The sequence below is a fragment of the Elgaria multicarinata genome, chromosome 15 (assembly GCF_023053635.1).
Source record: "Elgaria multicarinata webbii isolate HBS135686 ecotype San Diego chromosome 15, rElgMul1.1.pri, whole genome shotgun sequence".
NCBI classification, from domain to species: Eukaryota; Metazoa; Chordata; class Lepidosauria; order Squamata; family Anguidae; genus Elgaria; species Elgaria multicarinata.
In genome coordinates this window covers 12,597,014-12,617,572 of record NC_086185.1, presented here as the reverse complement: position 1 = coordinate 12,617,572, position 20,559 = coordinate 12,597,014, and the positions used below count along the sequence as shown (strand labels likewise).

The following is a 20,559-nucleotide window of genomic DNA, read 5'->3' as shown; positions in this document are numbered from 1 at the left end:
CAAGCCTCCGAACAGATATTCCTTTTGTCTTCCTCCTGTCGTTGCTTGTCTTGCTCAGACAGGTGAAGGAATGAGAAGCCAGCAAGGAGGGTCCGTAGCTAAGTCAAGTGAGCCCCTTGCTGGAGTAAGGACATTAGACTGTGCCAATCAGTGCTGAACCGTGATACTGGCCCTGGCTTCAGGTGAAAGCTGAAGGACCGTTCATCTGAGAGAAGCCAGGTTCTGTGCATTGCTCTGTGTGGCAGTTAGATTTTATTCATTCGTCTTCAGAAGCTCACCATGTAGATTGGGTGATTTCCAGCACCCCGCCACAACTGATGGTACGAAAGGGCAATTCGAGGGATATCCTAGCCTTTGATATTTACAAGGGGGGAGTTCCGTCACAGTCACCCGTGTATCGAAATGGTGGATAAAGCCACCTTGTGGTGACTTTTCCACTTTGAAGAGATCGACTGTGCGAGAGATTTGGGGGTGGTCACCATGCTTTGAACAAGTCGTGTATAATTTGCCAAAAACATATGGGCTATGTACTCAATTGCATGCTGGGTTTGCAGCCCCTCACCACCACCACCCCAAATATTGACTGATAAAAGCACTCTTGAGTGTAAAGAATAATACAGTCTAATGCTCATTTTCTTGTTTCCTTTCAAAACGAAATAGACCGAAGACATTGAGAGTTTGATCCCTAAAGGGCTTTCCGAATCAACAAAGCAGCAAATCCGTTACCTCCTGGAGGTAGGACTTTTTGTGTGTGTTGGTGAGAAAGGGAATAACGGGGATCTGTCCTCAATTTTGCACTAGGCCTGATGGTCGTGTGCTATCTCCAGTATTCGAGGCAGTAAGCCTGTGTCCACCAGTTGCTGGGGAACATGGGTGGGAGGGTGCTGTTGCACCATGTCCTGTTTTGTGGGTCACTGGTTGACCGCTGGTTGGCCACTGTGTGAACAGAGTGCTGGACTAGATGGACTCTTGGTCTGATCCAGCAGGGCTCTTCTTACGTTCTTATTGTGAAACACTTATTTTTTTAGCGAGCAATGTTTATTAATTATGTATTTTAAACATTTGTATACCTCCCAGATTCCAGGGCGGTGACCACCATGCATCTATAAAATAAAATATTAAAATATACAATAAATGCCATAACATTAACGATAAAGTGAGTCAGCGTCAACTTAATATACATACAACCTTTTGCTGGAACGTTTGTAAAGATCTAACAAGTCCTTTAAATGGATTTCAAGTCGATTGCGTGTCCAGGACCAGAAACGAGCCATATTTTTATCTTGACGGCTTTGATTTTGAATCCATGTCTTGTTGCTCCAAAATGAATCTGAAAATAAATGTACTGTCCTTTTACCTAGATGAGAGTCACAGCCAATAAGTCGATGAGGCTCGTTCTTGCTACGTTCAGCAACCTCCGTGAGGAACTCGTCCATCTTCAGGATGACTTAGGGGTGGGTAACTGCGCTGGGTTGTCTGTGTCGGGTTGTGTTCTTGGAGACGTGACTCTGGGGACTGTTATGATGAGTGCTTGCAGTTCAGAATTTACCACTGCACCACTGTGTATCAGTTGGGTTCCTCTCCAAGAATTCACTCATTTATTACTTTTCTGTACCACTCAATAGCCAAAGCATTCTGGTGGTTTGCAAAGATGGAAAAATCTTAAAAATGCGATATTGCAATATAATTTTAAAACCATTGACTTACAATATTTTTTATTTATTTATTTATTACATTTATATACCGCCCCATAGCCGAAGCTGTCTGGGTGGGTTACAAAGATTAAAACATTGAACATTAAAAACAAGTATACAAAATTTTAAAACCATAAGAAGCATATAAACAGACAACATCCAGTGAAAACAGCTATTCTGGGATCAGTTAAAAAAAAACTCCGCATATGCTGTTAAATACCTGGGAGAAGAGAAGTCTTGACTTGGTGCCAAAAAAATTACAATGTTGGTGCCAGGCAAGCCTCATGGGGGAGATCGTTCCGTAATTGTGGGGCCACCACTGAAAAGGCCCGGTCCCTTGTTGCCATGCTCTGAGCTTCCCTCAGAGTAGGCACCCGGAGGGGGACCTTAGATGTTGAGTGTAGTGTACGGGTAGATTCATGTCAGGAGAGGCTTTACGTCAGGTATTGTGGTCCCAAGCCGTGTAAGGCTTTATAGGTTAAAAGCGGCACCTTGAATCGGGCTCAGAAAGTTAGAATCTCACATTTCCCATGACTATTAGAATTTAAAGCAGAGCTTAACGAAATAATAAGAAGTCTTCTGGTTTTTCAGAAACTGGAAACGGATAAGATGTTGCTTGAGAAAGACCTGGCTTTTAAAGAGTCTCAAGTAAAAGAGTACGAAACGCTTTTGGCATCCGTGCGAGAGAACAATCGCCAACAGCAGGTAAGCGACACACTTATGAATGACTCGAAAGCTCCCAATTCCACCCTTCTTCTTAGACAAGGATGGTTTTCTGCACGGGCAGAATAAAAGGCCAGTTTGTGTGGCCAGAATGTCACTTCCAAGTCTTCAGCAGATGTTTGAACTGGGGAATTGTATGTGTTGGGTGGATGCAGCCCCAGTTTTCCAAAGCTGTGGGGGGACTCCCTCTTTCATAATACTAGAACCCAATGGGGTCATCCCATGGAACTGATTGGTGAGAGGTTCAGGACAGATAAAAGGAAGGACCTCTTCACGCGGAGCAGAGTTAAAACTGTGGAATTCGCTACCACTAGATGTAGTGATGGCCACCAATTTGGATGGCATAAAAAGGGGGTTGGATAAAGGACAAGAATATTGATGGCTTCTAGTCCTGTTGGCTATGTGCTACCTCCAGTATCAGCGGCAGTATACTGCCTGTACACAGGCTTACTGTATACAGTAAGAGGGAGGGTGGTGGGAGGGTGCTGTTGCACCCATGTCCTGCTTTGTTGGTCCCTGGTGGACAGCTGGTTGGCCACTGTGTGAACAGAGTGCTGGATTAGATGGACCCTTGGTCTGATCCAGCAGGGCACTTCTGAGGTTCTTAAGAAGCCAAAGTTCCCCTTTAGATGTAACCATTACTTCAGGGCTTGAAGGGTTTGTACTTTCAGCAAAATGTTTCCTGGATTGCACTGTTCCCAGATAAAAGTCGGGGTGGAAGTTGTACTTCTGAATGTTCCCCTAAAGCAGGGCTGGGCGACCTGCAGCCATAGGGCTATATGCAGCTCACGACCTAATTTCAAAAGCCCTCAGCAAGTGATCGGTTCAGACGAGGGATCTCCCCATCCTCCAGCAGTGGAAGGGCAGGGCAAGGCATCCCCACCCCACCCCACCCCAGGCTGTCTTTTGAGTAGCACTTCTGAATACAAGATTTGAAAAGCAGTTTGGAATGTGGCAAGGGTGGCTAAGTACTGTTCAGAGAGTCAGAAGTCTACATGGATGGTGGCCCACTTAATTTAATGTAGGGGTGAGGAACTTCTGGCCCACAGACAACATGGCCTGCGAAGGTTCACAATCTGCCTGGGATCCCTTCACGGGCCCTTTCCCCCTGCCCAAGACCTGGAGGCTACCAGGGGCTTGGGAAGGAAGTGGGAAGAGGAGATCCTTGTTATCTCCAACACAGACTGGAGATAACAAGAAGATTCCAGTTGGGAAGGGGGGCAGTGCTTGCAGGAGCTCCCTAATGTCATTTGGCCCGGAGGGCCATCTGCCCCACCCGTTCTTTAATGAGAGGGGGTGAACATGCATAGCACATCCTCTGTGACTGTCTGCGGGGCAGGAAGCTTCTACCAGGATTAGGTTCTCCGGAACGGCGAGGGGCACGCTCATCCAAACTCCTTTGCTCTTGGTTTGTTCACAGCAAGCCCTCCGAGAGTATACTCTGAAATGCCGCTCCTTGGAAGAGCAGCTCCTCTCTCTCCGGCACAGTGACGGGGATCGGGAATTCCGGCTGAAAGACCTGGAGTACAGCAAACGCGCCTTGGAGCAAGAAATCCAGAACATGAGACTCCAGGTAAAGAAAGACAGGTCTTTGTTTGGGTTAATAATGCTGGACTGGACGTTTGAAATTCGAAAATGTTGGATGGGGGGGATGGGATAGGGGGTAGATCATGGTAAAAGAGGGGGGCAGAACTGCCACCCCTATTTTGCATTTTGGTCCCACAGAGCAGCAGTGCACACATCTGTGGGTTCCCAGTTCTAGCCCCAGTTTTTCCTGGGCCCTTTGTTTTAAAAAATAAAATGAAAATATCTTCGTAGAGAACTTGGGGAGATGCCCACCTGTGAGATAAATTAGGTGGGGGTCCGCACCGGAGAGGGCCTTCTCTGCAGCGGCCCCACATCCTTGGAACAGCCTTCTATTGGAGCTCCGCCGTGCTCCATCCTTGCAGGTTTTTAAGAAGGCCTAAGAAATGTTTTATTTTACCCTGGCCTTCTTCTCATGATGAGTATTTGCTGCTATTGCCATTGTTTCTTGATGATTTTATTTTTAGCATTTATTGTTTTGATTGCTATTTTGTTGTGTGTTTTTATTGCTTTTAATGGTTTAAACTGTTTTTATGTGTTTTATTGTTGTAAGCCGCCTTGGGAGGGCTTCTGCCCTGGGAGGTGGCCAATAATTTTTTAAAAATAAATAAAAATAAAATGATGGCAGTCCTTTTAGACAACGTCATGTGTCAGTTCTCAAGGTAGACGATTTCCATTTGGCTTGAAAGTGGCTCTGGCTTATATGGGATCATTTGCACTGTTTTCGGCCTTGAAAGTTGAATTAAATTGAAGATGTTTCTGCCGGCACAGGCTTCCTCTAACCCTCTGGGTCAGACCACTGCTGACGAACTGTCCAGCCGATATGTAGAGATGATCAACCAACTCAGAGAGGATAAAGATCGAGAGATCCGTTGCCTGAGGGTATGTTGGCATTTTTAGAGGAGATAATTTTGCCTCCTCTGTATGTCCCCAAATACTAATGCAGATAGCAAAGTTTTTTTTGACTGTTTATTTGAACCTGATCTTGTTTTTGAAGTCACCTTGGGGACCCTTCTTGGTTGAAAGGCGAAGTATGAATGTTTTAGTAAATAATGAAACTAAAAAGTCCCAGTTTACAGCATAAATTAGGTCTGTGCACCTCCTCGGATCCGAATCCGAAGCGGATCGGGGTGATTCGGACCCTTCCGAACTGGATCCGAGGTGGTTTGGGTGAAGGCCGAGGCGAATCGAGGCTACTTCGGGGCCTCTGGATTGGCCTCCGAGGCGGATCGGGGGGTGGCTGCACAGCCCTAGTATAAATGATACCAGTAGCTCTTTCTCACAACCACTGCCTTATAAGATAGGTCACTGTCACTATCTCCACATCATGGCTTATGTGAGATCCAAACTGTTAACTTCCTTGTTCATTTACTCTTGCTATACCTGCTCCTTTCCCCCTATATTAGTCAATTTCATTGCTTGACACACACACACACCCCGCCTTTTTTAAAGCTTGTCTATAGCAGAGTTCCCTTTTTGATGCTCCTCAGCATGTCCTCTGTTGCTCCCTTCTTTCTAGTCCCAGTTATTGGAATTCCAGAGGGATCTTTCCAAGAAGCAAGGGACGGACATTGACCTTCAGATGAGGCTGCAAGAGTTGACTTTAAGGCTGGATGAGAGAGAGTCCACCATCAAGCAGTATGAAGAGGTAAGCAGCTCTGCTTTGACAACAGTGATGGAAACGGTGCCTGTTTGGAGTTGTCCACCGTTGCCGCCGGGAGATGAACTAGGGATTGCCCCATGTCGCAGGATGGCACCACTTCCCTAGGAGAGTGACATACAGGGGAATCCCTCCTGTTATTTCCAATCTCAGGTTGGAGATATCAGTGGAGGCTCCCTCCAGGGAATCTGGGATTCTATACCTTGCCCCCTGGAGGAATCCCAAACACTCTGTGGGCTGATTCAGGGAGACCATTGGGCTGAATTAGGCCTACAGGCTGGAGGTTCTACACCCCTCTTATGTAGTCTCTTGGCTTTTGACATATATGTTGAGATGATTGTTTTATGGGGTATTCCACAGTGTTGCTCTGTTCACCCAGGTCTCCCACTCTCCCCTACACATGTAATAAAAAATACCATGGCCCCAATCCTAATGTTGTTAGATGCACCTAATTCATGTTGGGTTGGATCCATGCTTAAGGAATACTCCTTGAAGGCAATGGAAATCAAGATGAAATACTTCTTCACGCAACCTGTAGCCTAACGATGGAATTCACTACCGCAGCATGGAGTGGTGGCCACCAACTTGGATGGCTTTAAAAGGGGATTAGATAAATTCATGGAGGAGAAGGCTGTTAATGGCTAGTAGTCAGGATGGCACTAATTACCTCCAGTGTCAGAGGCAGTATGTCTTATGGTCTCAGTTGCTGGGGATTATGAACAGGAAGTTGCTACTGTGCTCATGTACCAGTTGGGTTCCTATTGTGGCATTTGGTTGATGAACAGAATAATGGACTCGACATGCCTTGGATTTGATCCAGTGTGCCTCGTTCTTAATGGGTCTTAAGTTAGCCATGACTAACTTAAGTTCCATTGATTTCAGTGGTCTACTCTAACTACGTTTGGATCCAGCCCATTAAAGTCAATGAGACATGCAAAGCAATCTGATGCCGGTTTACTTTGAAGTGAGTCTCTCTGTTTTTAATGGGGCTTACTCCCTCAGAGGCACGTCCAGGATTGCAGCCTCACTCACAGCGAATGTAGATCTCTTTGAATTCAACGTTTCATGTAAACCGCCCAGAGAGCTTCGGCTATGGGGCGGTATATAAATGTAATAAATCAAATCAAATCAATGGGACTTCAACACAGCTAAATTCCTCTTGATCTGGATCTGGATGCAAAATGGTGCTTAATTATAACAAGCTTAGGTCTTCTGATGTATTGGGGTGTTGAATATTTTACTTCTGATGTAATATGTCTAAATCAGGAGTGCCTTTGGCCTGAAACAGTTTTTTTCCCTTTTAAATCTTTCTCAGGAACTCTTCAGGTTGAAGCAAGAAAAACTAGCTATCAGTCCATCCCAAGGAATAACAAAGACAATCATCACTAAAAAGTAAGGCCATTGCATGCTGCTGTCGTTACTACCGTATTTCTTCGATTGTAAGACGCACACTAATTTCAGTACCACCAACAGAAAAAAAGCTTTGGTTCTAAGAATAATAATCGCACCCACGATTCTAAGACGCACCCCATTTTTAGAGATGCTTATATGGGGGAAAAGTGCGTCTTAGAATCGAAGAAATATGGTATTATTGTTATTGGTTTTACTCTTACTATATTACGCCGTCAGTGTGCATGGCACTGTACAGACTACAAGAGAATGGGTCTATGCCCCCAAGGAGTCTACAGTTAAAATTTGAGATACGGGGAAACAATGGAAGAAGCAGGGATAAACAGAGAAAGCAGTAAGCCGCTGTTTTCTGAGCACGTGCTTAGGGTTGGTTTCAGGCTGAGTTACAGTTATCCTCACAACAATCCTGTCTGGTAGGTAGGTTAGACTGAGAGTTGATGACTGGTCCAAAATCATGGCTGGGTCTGGATTTGAATTCTGGCCTACTGGAATCCAACGCTAATCACTATGTCGCACTGCCTCTCAATTAGTGGAAGGTGTCAATATACATTTGACTAATACAGGTTTAGCAATGTTTTGCTTCATTTATGTGACCTTTATATTTAGTATAAAACGTTTTCCCTATTTAAAACCCTTTATTCCCATGCTCACATACATACATACACGGAGGCTTGCATTTATTAATAAATTCAATGTATCAAACAAAGTGGAAGCTATTATTATTATTATTTATTACATTTATATACCGCCCCATAGCCGAAGCTCTCTGGGCGGTTTACAAAAGTTAAAAATAGTGAACATTAAAAAGAAATATACAAAATTTAAAACCATAAAAAGCATAAAATACAAACAAAAACACAATTTAAAACCATAAAAAGCATAAAATACAAACAAAAACAGACAATATCCATTTTAAAAACAACTATTCTGTGGTCAGTTAAAAAACTCAGCATATGCTGTTAAATTCCTGGAAGAAAAGTCTTGACCTGGTGATGCTGTTAAATGCCTGGAAGAAAAGTCTTGACCTGGCGATGAAAAGATAACAACGTTGATGCCAGGCGAGCCTCGTCGGGAGATCATTCCACAGTCGGGGGGCCACCACTGAGAGGGCCCTCTCCCTTGTTGCCATTCTCCCAGCTTCCCTCGGGGTAGGCACCCGGAGGAGGACCTTAGATGTTGAGCGTAGTGTACGGGTAGGTTCACATCAAGCAATTTATCAATTAAAAAGCTGAGCAGAATGAAAAAGTTTTAAAAATTCCTTTGGAAGCCACAAGCGAGGGTGTGTGTGCTTATGCACCATATTAATTTTTTAATGATATTTTTAACCAAGCTAGAAAAGGACTAAAATAATTCAAAGAAAAGGGCAAAAACCAAAGAAGAAACAACACAAGAAATGGTGTTGCTTTTGTCTGTCCGGCTCTTACACCTAAAATTAATAGAGATAAATGCCTGGTCCATTTACTGATGTGTAAATTAAAGGGGCAGAAAATGAGGTTGCAATGTGAAGCACACTTACCTGGGAGTGAGCCTCATTGAGCTCAATGGGACATGCTTCTGAGTAGGCATGTGCGGGATAGTGCTTTTAACCAGATGTGTGCTTGAGTGTGCAGAATTGAAGTAATGCAAGAGAAATATTCTGCCTTCCTCTTTTTCCTGAAGCTCCCAAGTGCGGCATTCTTAGAATGCTTAGGGCATCATGTGCAGTATTTCAAAAGCAACCCTGACAGACGCTTTTCAAATGCCAGGTACAGGAATCAATATCCCATCCTTGGCCTCTTGTCCGATGACTATAACGTCACTTCGCCCGTCAAGGAATCGCAGACGATTGTCATTGAGAAAACTGGAGAAGTGTGGAAGCAGGTAAGTCCTCTCTAGGGGAATTGTCTGTTCCAGAAGCCACTGAGAAAGAAGCGCTATTCCAATGGAGCCCAGTGCAAAATGAGCATAATAGATTCCCATCCATAGCGGTATTTCACTGCTTGGATACAACACAGCTTATTGGATATGAATCTTTCAAATCTTGGCTTTCCAGCTTTGCTGACCCTTCTAGGGATCAGTGGTTGTATGTTTATCACAGAGTCAAAATAGAGCACCATGATGCTGACATCACTTTATGGTGTTTGGATCATTGCATTTAGAAGCAGGCAAATGGCCTCAAGGGAAACCTGTTTTGGTGGGGTTGGGGGGAGGTATGGCGATGCCTGGCCTTTCGTGGATGAAATCCGAAATATGTACCCGTATTTAAAAAATAATAATCCTAAAAGTGAGAGATCTATTCAATCATTTCTGCATACCCAAGGCAATATGGGTTGCAAACACTGGATATTTGCAAGCTGTAGAGACAGGACTGGTTTCAGGGTGGGGGCAAAATTGGGAATTCGTTAAGCTCTATGCCCAAGCCCATCCTCTCCCCAAATTTTGGAGTCTTGAGAATATTGAAGCAGCCCTCTTCACCCTAGTTGGGAAACCTTTAATTTTCGTCGGGTTTTTTTACGCAGAGTTGCAAGGCGGGCATTGAACTGGTTTGAGCGCGATAAATAGCAATTTATCTTTTAAAATATCTCCCTAAACGAACACCTGCGGATGCATAACGTGTCTCGTTTGTTTTGCAAGAGGAATCCTTTACTTCCGATTAAAAAAACTGCTTGCTTCTTTCAGGAATGAACAAGTCCCGCGGACAAGTCCCGGCGGATCAGAGGACTTTCGCATACCAATGAATGTTGTTACATTATTATTTTCTTCTGCTTGTTTCTTAACCCACCCCCAGTTATTGCTTCATGTCTGAAACTCACGTGCAGCCAGGGCTGGGGGAAAGCATTACAGGCGCACTACAGGATACAAAAGGTTTGGGGTGGGGCGTGGGATGTCTGAGTCTTGACCTTGATTGTTTCAGACTTGGTACCTCCAACCTTAACTGTGTCAACTGGGGAACCCTGGTGTCCATTAGGGCAGTTAAGTGGGAACCGTGAATCTAGCCTAGAACTGAAGTGGGCAGAGTTTGGGCTTGCAAGATCTATTATGCTGTTTGTTACAACCCTGAGGTCTACCAACCAGAGCCAGACAGAAAATGGCAGCTCAGCGAACTGAGTCAGTTACCTTCAGCACCCTGTGAACCATATCCTGGGACATATATACAAATCTCAACATGGGTTCCTAGAGATCAGGGAGGGGCTTCTAAGGCCATCTTCTAAAACTGGCCCGCAAAGCTGAATGAAGACCTTGTCTAAAGCAACCACTTCCTACACCCATTTTTGATATGAGGAATACTAAGGCGGAGAGATAAGCAAATCACACAAGACCAGTCATGGCAGGCGTGTGTGTGTGTGTTTTTCCTTTGCTCTTGTTTAAAGTATTGGGAATCAGAAACTCTTGGGGATCTACTGAAAGTCACCAGTTAGCTAACGGAAGATCTCCATCTGCTGCCTGTGTCCCCTTATCCCAGAATATCCTCTCCTGATGTAGTCCACTGCAAGGAGATAAGCGGGAGCTGGGTAGGCTACTTTCCGGGAAAGCTTATTGTCAAGGATATTGTCCTTGACGTGGGCTGTCCAGGACAGCCACTTGAGTAAAGCACGTCCACTTGATGACAATTGTGGTAAATCATATCTAGTTGATGAACATATTTCCCCCCAATACAATCTCACCAGCTAGCCCCTCTCCTTTGAAACCAGACACACACAACAGAAACACACATTACACATTAGTACATGTTTCGCCTCCATTTTTAAATGGACACTTAGAATCATAGAATAGTAGAGTTGGAAGGGACCTATAAGGCCATTGAGTCCAACCCCCTGCTCAATGCAGGAATCCACCCTAAAGCATCCCTGACAGATGGCTGTCCAGCTGCCTCTTGAAGGCCTCTAGTGTGGGAGAGACCACAATCTCCCTAGGTAACTAGTTCCATTATCGTACTGCTCTAACAGTCAGGAAGTTTTTCCTGATGTCCAGCCGGAATCTGGCTTCCTGTAACTTCAGCCCGTGTCCTGCACTCTGGGAGGATCGAGAAGAGATCTTGGCCATCCTCTGTGTGACAAGCTTTTAAGTATTTGAAGAGTGCTATCATGTCTCCCCTCAATCTTCTCTTCTCCAGGCTAAACAGGCCCAGTTCTTTCAGTCTCTCTTCATAGGGCTTTGTTTCCAGACCCCTGATCCATCCTGGTTGCTCTCCTCTGAACATGCTCCAGTTTGTCTGTGTCCTTCTTGAATTGTGGAGCCCAGAACTGGACGCAATACTCTAGATGAGGCCTAACCAGGATGTTACTCTAGATGAGGCCTAACTTCAGATGTACCAGTTCTGAAATGTAACCCTGTTTGCTAGTCTGTTCTTTTGTTGCTGCTGTCATTGTCATCCCATTGCTGTATATGTTCAAGCGGAAAAGCTTGAACAGCCAAGGTTAGCTTGTATATAGTAAACTTGTTTGTATGCTTCTCATGGTGGAAGGGAAAAAAATCCTATGTGCTGGGGATATGAATTGATCATTTCCCATTATAGATGGGTCAACATAAGTTGGAAGTATTAATGGCTGCCATCCTGAGAAAATTAGATATCGCCTTTGGGAGTTTTCTGAAGTGGCCGTGGAATTGTATTATCGCTCTTGCAACTTTGAGATCGCCACCACACCTCGGATTGGCATGACCATAGGTGAGTGTCACGACACAGGCCTCCTACACCAGGCCTTGTTGCACACAAACCCTCCTCAAGCCAAGCACCACCACTTGAACCACCTGAGGGTAGGGTAAAACACAACCTTTCCCTCCTATGAGAGGGTAAAAGCTAGAATCTGAAAAAGGTTTTACTGTATATGTAATCAGCTGAAGGTTTTATAGAATCATAGAATAGCAGAGTTGGAAGGGGCCTACAAGGCCATCGAGTCCAACCCCCTGCTCAATGCAGGAATCCACCCTAAAGCATCCCTGACAGATGGTAGTCCAGCTGCCTCTTGAAGGCCTCTAGTGTGGGAGAGCCCACAACCTCCCTAGGTAACTGGTCCCGTTGTCGTACTGCTCTAACAGTCAGGAAGTTTTTCCTGATGTCCAGCCGGAATCTGGCTTCCTGTAACTTCAGCCCATTATTCCATGTCCTGCACTCTGGGAGGATCGAGAAGAGATCCTGGCCCTCCTCTGTGTGACAACCTTTTAAGTATTTGAAGAGTCCTATAGCTATAGAAGGTGTTTACGAAAGGAACTGCAGAGCAGGTGATAAAGACTTCTAAAGTTATAGAAGGTGTTTACGATAGGAACTGCAGAGCAGGTGATAAAGCCAAGCAGACACGTGGTTTGAGGTAACAAAACAAAATAAAACGTTTCTTTTTGTTTAACAGATCTTAGTTACTTCAAATTCAAGTTAAACTACTAGTTTTAATAACAGGAATTTTAAATCTCTTAAAATCTTATCTCCTTTCACTCCCCACACCACTGACAATCCTCACAGACACTCCCAACCAACTAACCAACCCCCAAGCTCTAGACGCCCACATTTATACTCCTGCCCACCTTTCACAGCAACATCAGCCACACCCACTCAGTCCAACATTCTGCCCTCACTAGGCATACCTAAGGGAACAGAACTGTGGGGTAATGCCACAGTGAGCCTTTTCCTCCCATAGAAGTCTCACTACTTTCTCCTCAACCTAGTGCTGAAGGAGGACACCCCTCTTGCTCACCTAGTTTGGGGAGTATATAGCTGTAGGCTAATAATGGCAGCTGGACGAGCAGGTGACATGTGTTAACTGTGCAATTAAATGCCATTGATATTTTTTTATCCCCTCAATGGGATGGAGCGGCACCTAACTTTCTCTGGACTGCAGTCATTGATTAAAAGCTGGCAGGGGGAAGGGGTAGCAGCAAGAGTGTGAAAGTTACTTTCCCATGTTTGGCCTCATGGTTTGATGCTGAACATTTGCGCTGGTGTATCTTCCAAAGTGACGTCATGTTCCGTGATGCCACATCGAAGGTGTTGCTGCTAGTTTAGCCTTTCCGGAACACCAGTAGATGTTAAGCGCCGAATGTGGAACTGAAACTATCACTGGCTGGATTGATCTTTGGAGCTGCATTAGATGAACAAAACGGGATGAGATCCAGGATAGATCAAAGGAAGTACTTCTTCACAGAGTGCATAGTTAAACTCTGGAATTCACTAGGACAAGATGTGGTGATGGGCACCCATTTGGATGGCTGTAGAAGGGGGATGGATAAATTCCTGGGGGAGAAGGCTATCAATGGCTACTAGTACTGATAGCTATGTGCTGCCTCCAGTATCAGAGGCAGTGGGCCTATATGCACCAGTTGCTGGGGAACATGGGTGGGAGAATGCTGTTGCACCGTGTCCTGCTTGTGGCTCCCTGGTTGACAGCTGGCCACTGAGTGAACAGGTGCTGGACTAGATGGACCCTTGGTCTGATCCAACAGGGCTTTTCTTAGGTTCCTAATAGTAAAAATAGGGTCCTCAGGCTGTGCATTGGTGGTGGGGTTTGGTTGGGGGGATAGGACTGTAATCTCCCAAGACACAGTTTTCCTGAGGACCAAGCCTTAAAAAAATATTATTGAATTTGTTTTACCAATGGTGACTGTTAGAAGGTGTACAAGTGTTCTCTTTAGCTTGATATTACATGATTTCCTATTTTACACTTAGAGCTTTTTTTCTTATTCATCCTCCGTACTGAAAAACAACCTGAGCTTTGTCCAATAAAGCTGTTTTGTTACAAAATAACCACAACTTGGTATCATCAACATCAAAAAATTAAATCCCTGAAACTGGATCACCGGCTTTAAGGTTGTAGTCCTGTGAAGGCTTTTAAGAAGACATTCCTAGCGAAGTTTGTGGGGTTAACTTCTGAGTACACTTGGATTGAGCTTTCTGTATGTATGAGTTGCATGTTTAGACCTAGACTTGGTGAACTAAAAAAAAATATATCACTGGATGTCAACGTGATTTGAAATTTACATGGAAATTAAAAATTCAACGTGATGGGCGGTTCCGTTTCATTTTAATGTGGGAAAGCTTAAAGTGGGCAGAAAAATAGCTCTGGGCTCATTCTATTATGCATAAGCCAATGAATTAATTGGAGGATTTTTGCTTCTTCTGTGGTTTCTGTAATGAAAAAACAAAATGGGGATGTCTTGGTCATATTTAATGGATTTAGAACATCCTGCAATTCATAGAACACAATTCGTGACCTACCGAGTTCAGCTCGGCTCATATGCCCTATATTTCCCCTCCTTCCCCAATTTTTTTTCATTCCCAGGCAGGCAGCAAATGCACATTTATGTACCCTGATTAGGCTGCTGTATGTGGGTAGTAGATCTCTGCCTTAAGTTGAATACACCTATTTATAGGTTAAAAAGACAGAAGAAAAAGAAATTTGATTGATTTGAAAGGCACAAGGCGGTTCTATTCTGTCAGAGTACAGTTTGAAGCTCCCTTACCCCTCTTTTGCTTTTTTTAATACAATAATGCTGAAATCTGGGAAAGCAAAGTGAAGAGGCAATTCACAAAGGGCAAAGTCGATTGTGAACCCAATGAAATGCATGGAAATTGGACAAACGTGCTTGAATACTCCTGGCACAATTCCCGAGCACTTCACTACAACATAGGCAGGAGGCGGAGAGTTTTGCAGCTAAAATGGTTCAAAGCAGGTGTTGCCTATGCAGCTATAAAATATTGCTTTACTGGGTTTTTGTAATAATTTGCTTTGCGGGTGTGGGTTACGCCCTTTTCTTTCCTCCTAGCCTGAGGAATGATGGTCATTTTGGAGTCAACACATACAGCATGTATGTGTATTAATACGCCCTTGACTTTGTACAGGGGTGGCCATGACTGTATCTTTGTTAAATAAAATAAAGATATTTGTAAGCTTGGTTTCTTAGCTGTCTCTGGTTCTTTCTATTCATTTATCCCATTTCTATGTTGCCCAGTAGCTGAAAATACCTAGGTGGTTCACAACAGTTCAGAGCATAAAACACAACATGATAAAACTCAATACAAAAATGTTTATAAAGGTTCAAACCAGAAGTAAGGTCTGAAAATGCAACAGGTTTTACACTAGTATCTTACTGTGTTAAATAAATAAAAATTGAATATTCAAACAGGCATGATGTGTCAAGCTGGTAGAGTTATTGTTTTGAATGCTAGGTGGGCTCCTGCACCTTTAGCAGTTGCCAGAACTTGCAGGAAATTCAGAAGCTGCTAGAAGCAGGACTTGACGAAGAGATTTGCCAATGAAGTCTAGCACAGCCTCCCTCAACCTGGGGCCCTGCAGATATGGCCAGCACCTCCAATTGACATGGTGGCTAGTTCTTTAGAACTGTTAATTGGTGGGGCATGACCTATTTCTGGGCCATTTCCCAATGAAAAATCCCCTCCCACCCCCAAGCTGCTTTTAACCCTTTTAAAGAATGCAAGAGATAATGTTCCAGGCTCTTCAGTATTGGGCCTATTTCATAGAATCATAGTCATAGAATAGCAAAGTGGGAAGGGGCCTACAAGGCCATCGAGTCCAACCCCCTGCTCAATGCAGGAATCCACCCTAAAGCATCCCTGACAGATGGTTGTCCAGCTGCCTCTTGAAGGTCTCTAATGTGGGAGAGCCCACAACCTTTGGATGCTGATATTCTGTGCAACTCCAGAAGCTTGTCCACTCTTGTGTCACACTGGGCCAAGAAAAAATGTTGCCTTACCCATTTTGTAGCATGTGGTTCTGCACAGCTGTTTGTAGCAGCAGAGGTGCCTTTACCACCCACGTACAAAGAGAGACACACACCTGTGCCCATACAAGACTACTTGCATATGTGGTGTGGCTAAGAGCCACATGATGGGCTGATAGGCTAATAGAATTGGCATATAGCAAGCCAGGGTTGTTTGACTGATGAGCCTTCTGGCTAGGGCTGACCAAGCTGCCTGTGTAATCCTTGCTTTTTTAGGATGGACTATACAAGAGACAAAACCTGCTAGAAGATTTCTCCCAGGGAGGTAAAAGACCCTTGTATGTTTTCATAATGTAAGCTGATTCACGCCTAAGTAATCAGAGGAATTATCACCTCTTATCTATAGGTTTTGCAGCTTAACAGAACTGACACAACAGGAAAGAAGGCTGTAGATCTTAATTTAGGTGATCTTTGAAACACTTGGCTTTTACGAAACTAAGCCAAAGCCTTTCCCCCTCGCCCCCCCATCATAAATGTCAGTTTTCACATTTTACAATGTAGCAAATACATAATGTAAGGCAAGGTAAAATTCCCTCCTCTGCACAACTAGTGGTCCCCTCTTTTGCGTCTGACCACCCTTTACCTATTAACAGGAGAGACTTTTATCACAAAAATATATGAACAGGAAGGCTTGAGTGCCATTTTTGGAGTCAGAAATATTTTAATATTTCTGGAAGGGCTCTCTGCCTGATTTTGGGGGCTCCCTCTTCTCATCCCCCCCCAGCTCACCCCACATTCTTAGGAGGCTGAAGAGGGGTGTGGGTAGGGAACTTGAATTCCGACAGTTCCATTGATCCAACGTTAATCTGAATCCAATTCCCTGATTTTAAAAGTGGCATTGGGCAAGGTGTTACAGAAAATTGGGCCCAGCAAGTACATGGGACAAGCCGTGTGGTTCTTTTGACCCTGGCTTACATTTTGGGGGGGAGGGGGGGAAGAATCATTTTTGTATTCATGGCTGAATGAAGCAGATGTACCGTCTTTTTATACGCTTCAATGAAAAAGTAATTTTCCATGTAAATACAAAACATGAGTGAGTGACTCGATAATTATTCTAGCTAAGTTGTGTACTCTTGCCAAGGAAGCCCTTTCCCTCAACTTTTACAATTCACTTTACAACTAACTGATTAAAGGAGAGCTTTTGCAGGCAGATCCATCTCGAGGGTTGTAAGATTACATTTTGGAGTGTTGAGAAGGCAAGCACATTTAAATGGACCAAGCAGATCCTGAACCGAAAGATAACGGGCCTGTTCAGGTGATACTTCAGGCTCTTGTGGTTAGAGAAACTGGTTTTCTGGGGTTAGCACTAACCACAAGCTGTGTTGTTGTACACAACACTTTGTGCCATGGTTAGAGCCACTAACCCTAATGCAGACGGTCCGACTGTGGTTAGTGAATGAGCAGGGTTTAGCAAAGCACATTGCACAAGACACCTTAAATCCCGCTACATAACCAAAAGCCTTAACCAACAGGATTTAAGGTGTCTTCTGAACAGGCACATTTACTTGTAAGCAAGTCGCATTATTTTATCAGTGCTTTACCTCCAGCTAAATTGATTCACACTTGAGCTGCCAAGTCAGTTAAAATAAAACCAGAACCTGCAGATAAGTTTCACGGCAAAATGGATGCATCTCACTTTTCTACAGCATCTGCCAAGAAGATATCCTGTTTGATGTTAGGTTGCTTTGGGAGCGTAGTACACCTTCCTTGGAGCACTTACGTGGGATGCAGAACGAGTGCTAGCACTGGGCTGTAACATTTCACTCAGTAAAGCAGTTCTTTATCACCATACTTTGTATTCGTTGGCCTCGATCCAAAGCACTGCAATTGCTTGCACGCTGTGCTGATGGAATCCTTTTACACAGCCCTGCCCCAACTTATGGGATCAGAGGGTAACCACGGGAGCTCTGCTGGAGCCCTGTTTGTGTGCACTTGAACAAAAGCACAAACTCACAGGTTGGATTCTCAAGACTGGCATGATTACATCTACGGCATGGCTAGACGAAGGGGGTGGAGGAAGATCGTGAGATCGTCCCTTGTCTACACGCGGCGCATGATGTCCCAAGAGGAAGAGGACGCCATTTTGGATTTTTTAACTCAAGATGAGCGCTTGAGCACTCCTTCACAAAAGTACTTAAAAAACACACACCTCCCACTCCCCCCACCCCCTATGGGCACGGAGCACCTGAACAGCTCTGTGCCCAGGGCCCCGGCTCTTCGCGGTTACTCATGAGTAGCTGGGACAAAACTGCAATGGTGGGCCACACATCCCGTAATCTTGGGATCATCCTGAGACCGTGGGAAAAATTGGAATTAAAGGGTAGGGCGATATCCCGAGGCAAGGGAGGGATCATCCCTCCCTGCTCCTGGGATGCCCTGTGCGTAATGTGGACGCACAGGAAAGATCCCAGGACAATCCCCGAGATATTGCCCCATCTAGACATGCCCCATGTCTTCCCCCAAATCTGGTGTCTTCCAGATGTGTTGGGACTGCAACTCCCATAATTCCAAGTCATTATGACTATTGGCTGAGAATTATGGGAGTTACAGCCCAGCACATCTCCGCTAGAAAACAGGATCAGTGGTGTAGACAGGAATTTTTAGGCTATTGACTTAATGGCCTGAGAAGGAGGGACTTTCAGATGGCCATGTGCATTACTTCAGCTGTGAAGCACAAAACCAACATTTCTCCTCTCTGCTACTCCCCCCCCATTCATGCTTTGCAAGTGCTTCTACGTGCGTGATGTTATACATTCCCCTCTGCCCCCTCCCCCAAAACAACAGATTAAAAAAGCAATACTTATGTGCAATTTCACATTGTAAACTCACTGAAATCACAGCACCATCATGACCACAAATAAAATGAGCATCCGGATATACATATTATAAAATAAATCAATAAAATGGGAGTTTGCTTCTGTTGCCCTGATGGGAATAAACACTTTAAAAGTAAAAAAAAGATAAAATGAGCATCGGTAACCATGTACATACATACCTGATCCCGGCTACAAAATATTTTCAGAATTAAGAAAGATGCGGTGGTGAGCACATTAACCACAGAGGTAGAGATAAATACAAGTCAAATTTGTTAACATAGTCACATACTATTAGAATATCACAGCATGAGTTTGAAAATTAATTCAAAACTAGAGGATTGTGAATTTTTCTACTGGGACAAGACAGCTACTTGTCCTTTCTGCCTACTTTGAAATAAATGTCATGGCTGCAAATCTCATTCAGCTACTACAAATTCAATAAATGACTGAGAATAGAAAGAGGAACAAGGTATAAACAAAGGACAAGGTATAACAATTCGTTTAGATTTCCGCAGTGCATTGTATGTGGGGTTTCCCTTGAAGGTGGTCTGAAAACTTCAGTTAGTACAAAACATGGTGGCTAAAGTAATGATTGTAAGAGTGCCTTATGATTATATTTTGCCAGTATTGTATCACTTTCATGGTTCATTTCTGGGCACAATTCAAAGTGCTGGTGTTAACCTGTAAAGGCCTTCACAGTTTGGGGCCACAGAATCTGAAGGAGCATCTCTTCTCATATATTCGTACTCAAGCCCTGAGATTGACCTTCAAAGCTTTTCACGGTCTAGCTCCTGCCTATCTCTCCTCTCTCATCTCACACTATTCCCCCGCTCGTGCTCTCCGCTCCTCTGATGCCATGCTTCTCGCCTGCCCAAGGACCTCCACTTCCCTTACTCGGCTTCGTCCTTTTTCTTCTGCTGCCCCTTACGCCTGGAACGCTCTTCCAGAACACTTGAGAACTACCAACTCAATCACAGCTTTTAAAACTCAGCTAAAAACTTTTCTTTTCCCTATAGCTTTTAAATATTGAGTTTGTTCTGACTCTATACTGTTAGCTTCACCCTACCCGGTGCCTGTTTACACTTCCCTGCGCCTGTTTGCATTCTCTTTCCCTCCTTATTGTTTACTGCAACTTTAATAGATTGTAAGCCTATGTGGCAGGGTCTTGCTATTTACTGTGTATAATCTGTACAGCACCATGTACATTGATGGTGCTATATAAATAAATAATAATAATAATAATAATTGTCATTGGGGGTCCTGTTCCTAGTGACGTTGAACGTTGACATTTGGAAGATCTACTTGGGAAGTGGGCCTTTTCAATAGTAGCTCCACACTTATGAAACGACCACCCCAAAGAGGTCTGCCTGCTACCTGCTTCATTATTTTGCTGGGGGAAAAGACCTTTTCATTATGCTGTTTTAATTTGGATTTCTACAGATATTGTTTTGTATTGTACATCACTCCAAGAGCTATTAGCTAGAGCACATACATTTTAGAAACAAATGAAATAAAACAATGGTATTATAACATCAAAACTCACACACCACTAGCGAAACGAAGGAAGTCCTCAAACTAACCACCTTTCTCTACGTGCATTTTCGCCCATTCTAATAGAGAAAATTCAAAGGGACAATTATTTCTCAAGCTTATTGTGATTGCAATTTTGAGCGTATTCCAATAGGATTGACACTCTTAACTAGACAATGAGCTCTGAACTCTGAGTCTTCTGTTTAGCTTAAGCCCTGCCTGGCAGGGTGAGCGGAGCAAGGTAAGGATTTTAGCCTCCTGTTCCTCTTTAAATGCATTTTGCGCAGGATGGGTTCTGGCTCTCCTACCTTCCTGGGGCGGGGATAGAAAAACTTGTGGGTTGTATGGTTCCACGTCTTCTCCTTGGAAGAGGAGCTGCTGTGCAGCGTTCCATGGTTTCTGGGATGGACTTCTAGCCCCTAGTCATTGTTCTGTC

At 44.1% G+C, this 20,559-nt stretch overlaps 1 protein-coding gene across 1 annotated transcript in view; it reads left to right on the top strand.

The window, feature by feature from the left end:
• POF1B (POF1B actin binding protein) overlaps window positions 1-14,931 on the top strand; it is a 44,367-nt gene extending 29,436 nt beyond the window's left edge. Inside the window, exons 9-17 of the mRNA XM_063142058.1 lie at window positions 661-735; window positions 1,362-1,454; window positions 2,286-2,399; window positions 3,838-3,990; window positions 4,773-4,883; window positions 5,521-5,649; window positions 6,977-7,053; window positions 8,817-8,931; window positions 9,687-14,931. Of these exons, the coding sequence (XP_062998128.1) occupies window positions 661-735; window positions 1,362-1,454; window positions 2,286-2,399; window positions 3,838-3,990; window positions 4,773-4,883; window positions 5,521-5,649; window positions 6,977-7,053; window positions 8,817-8,931; window positions 9,687-9,707 (888 nt within the window). The 3' untranslated portion in view covers window positions 9,708-14,931. The remainder of the gene's footprint in view (window positions 1-660; window positions 736-1,361; window positions 1,455-2,285; window positions 2,400-3,837; window positions 3,991-4,772; window positions 4,884-5,520; window positions 5,650-6,976; window positions 7,054-8,816; window positions 8,932-9,686) is intronic.
• Window positions 14,932-20,559: the final 5,628 nt, after the last annotated feature.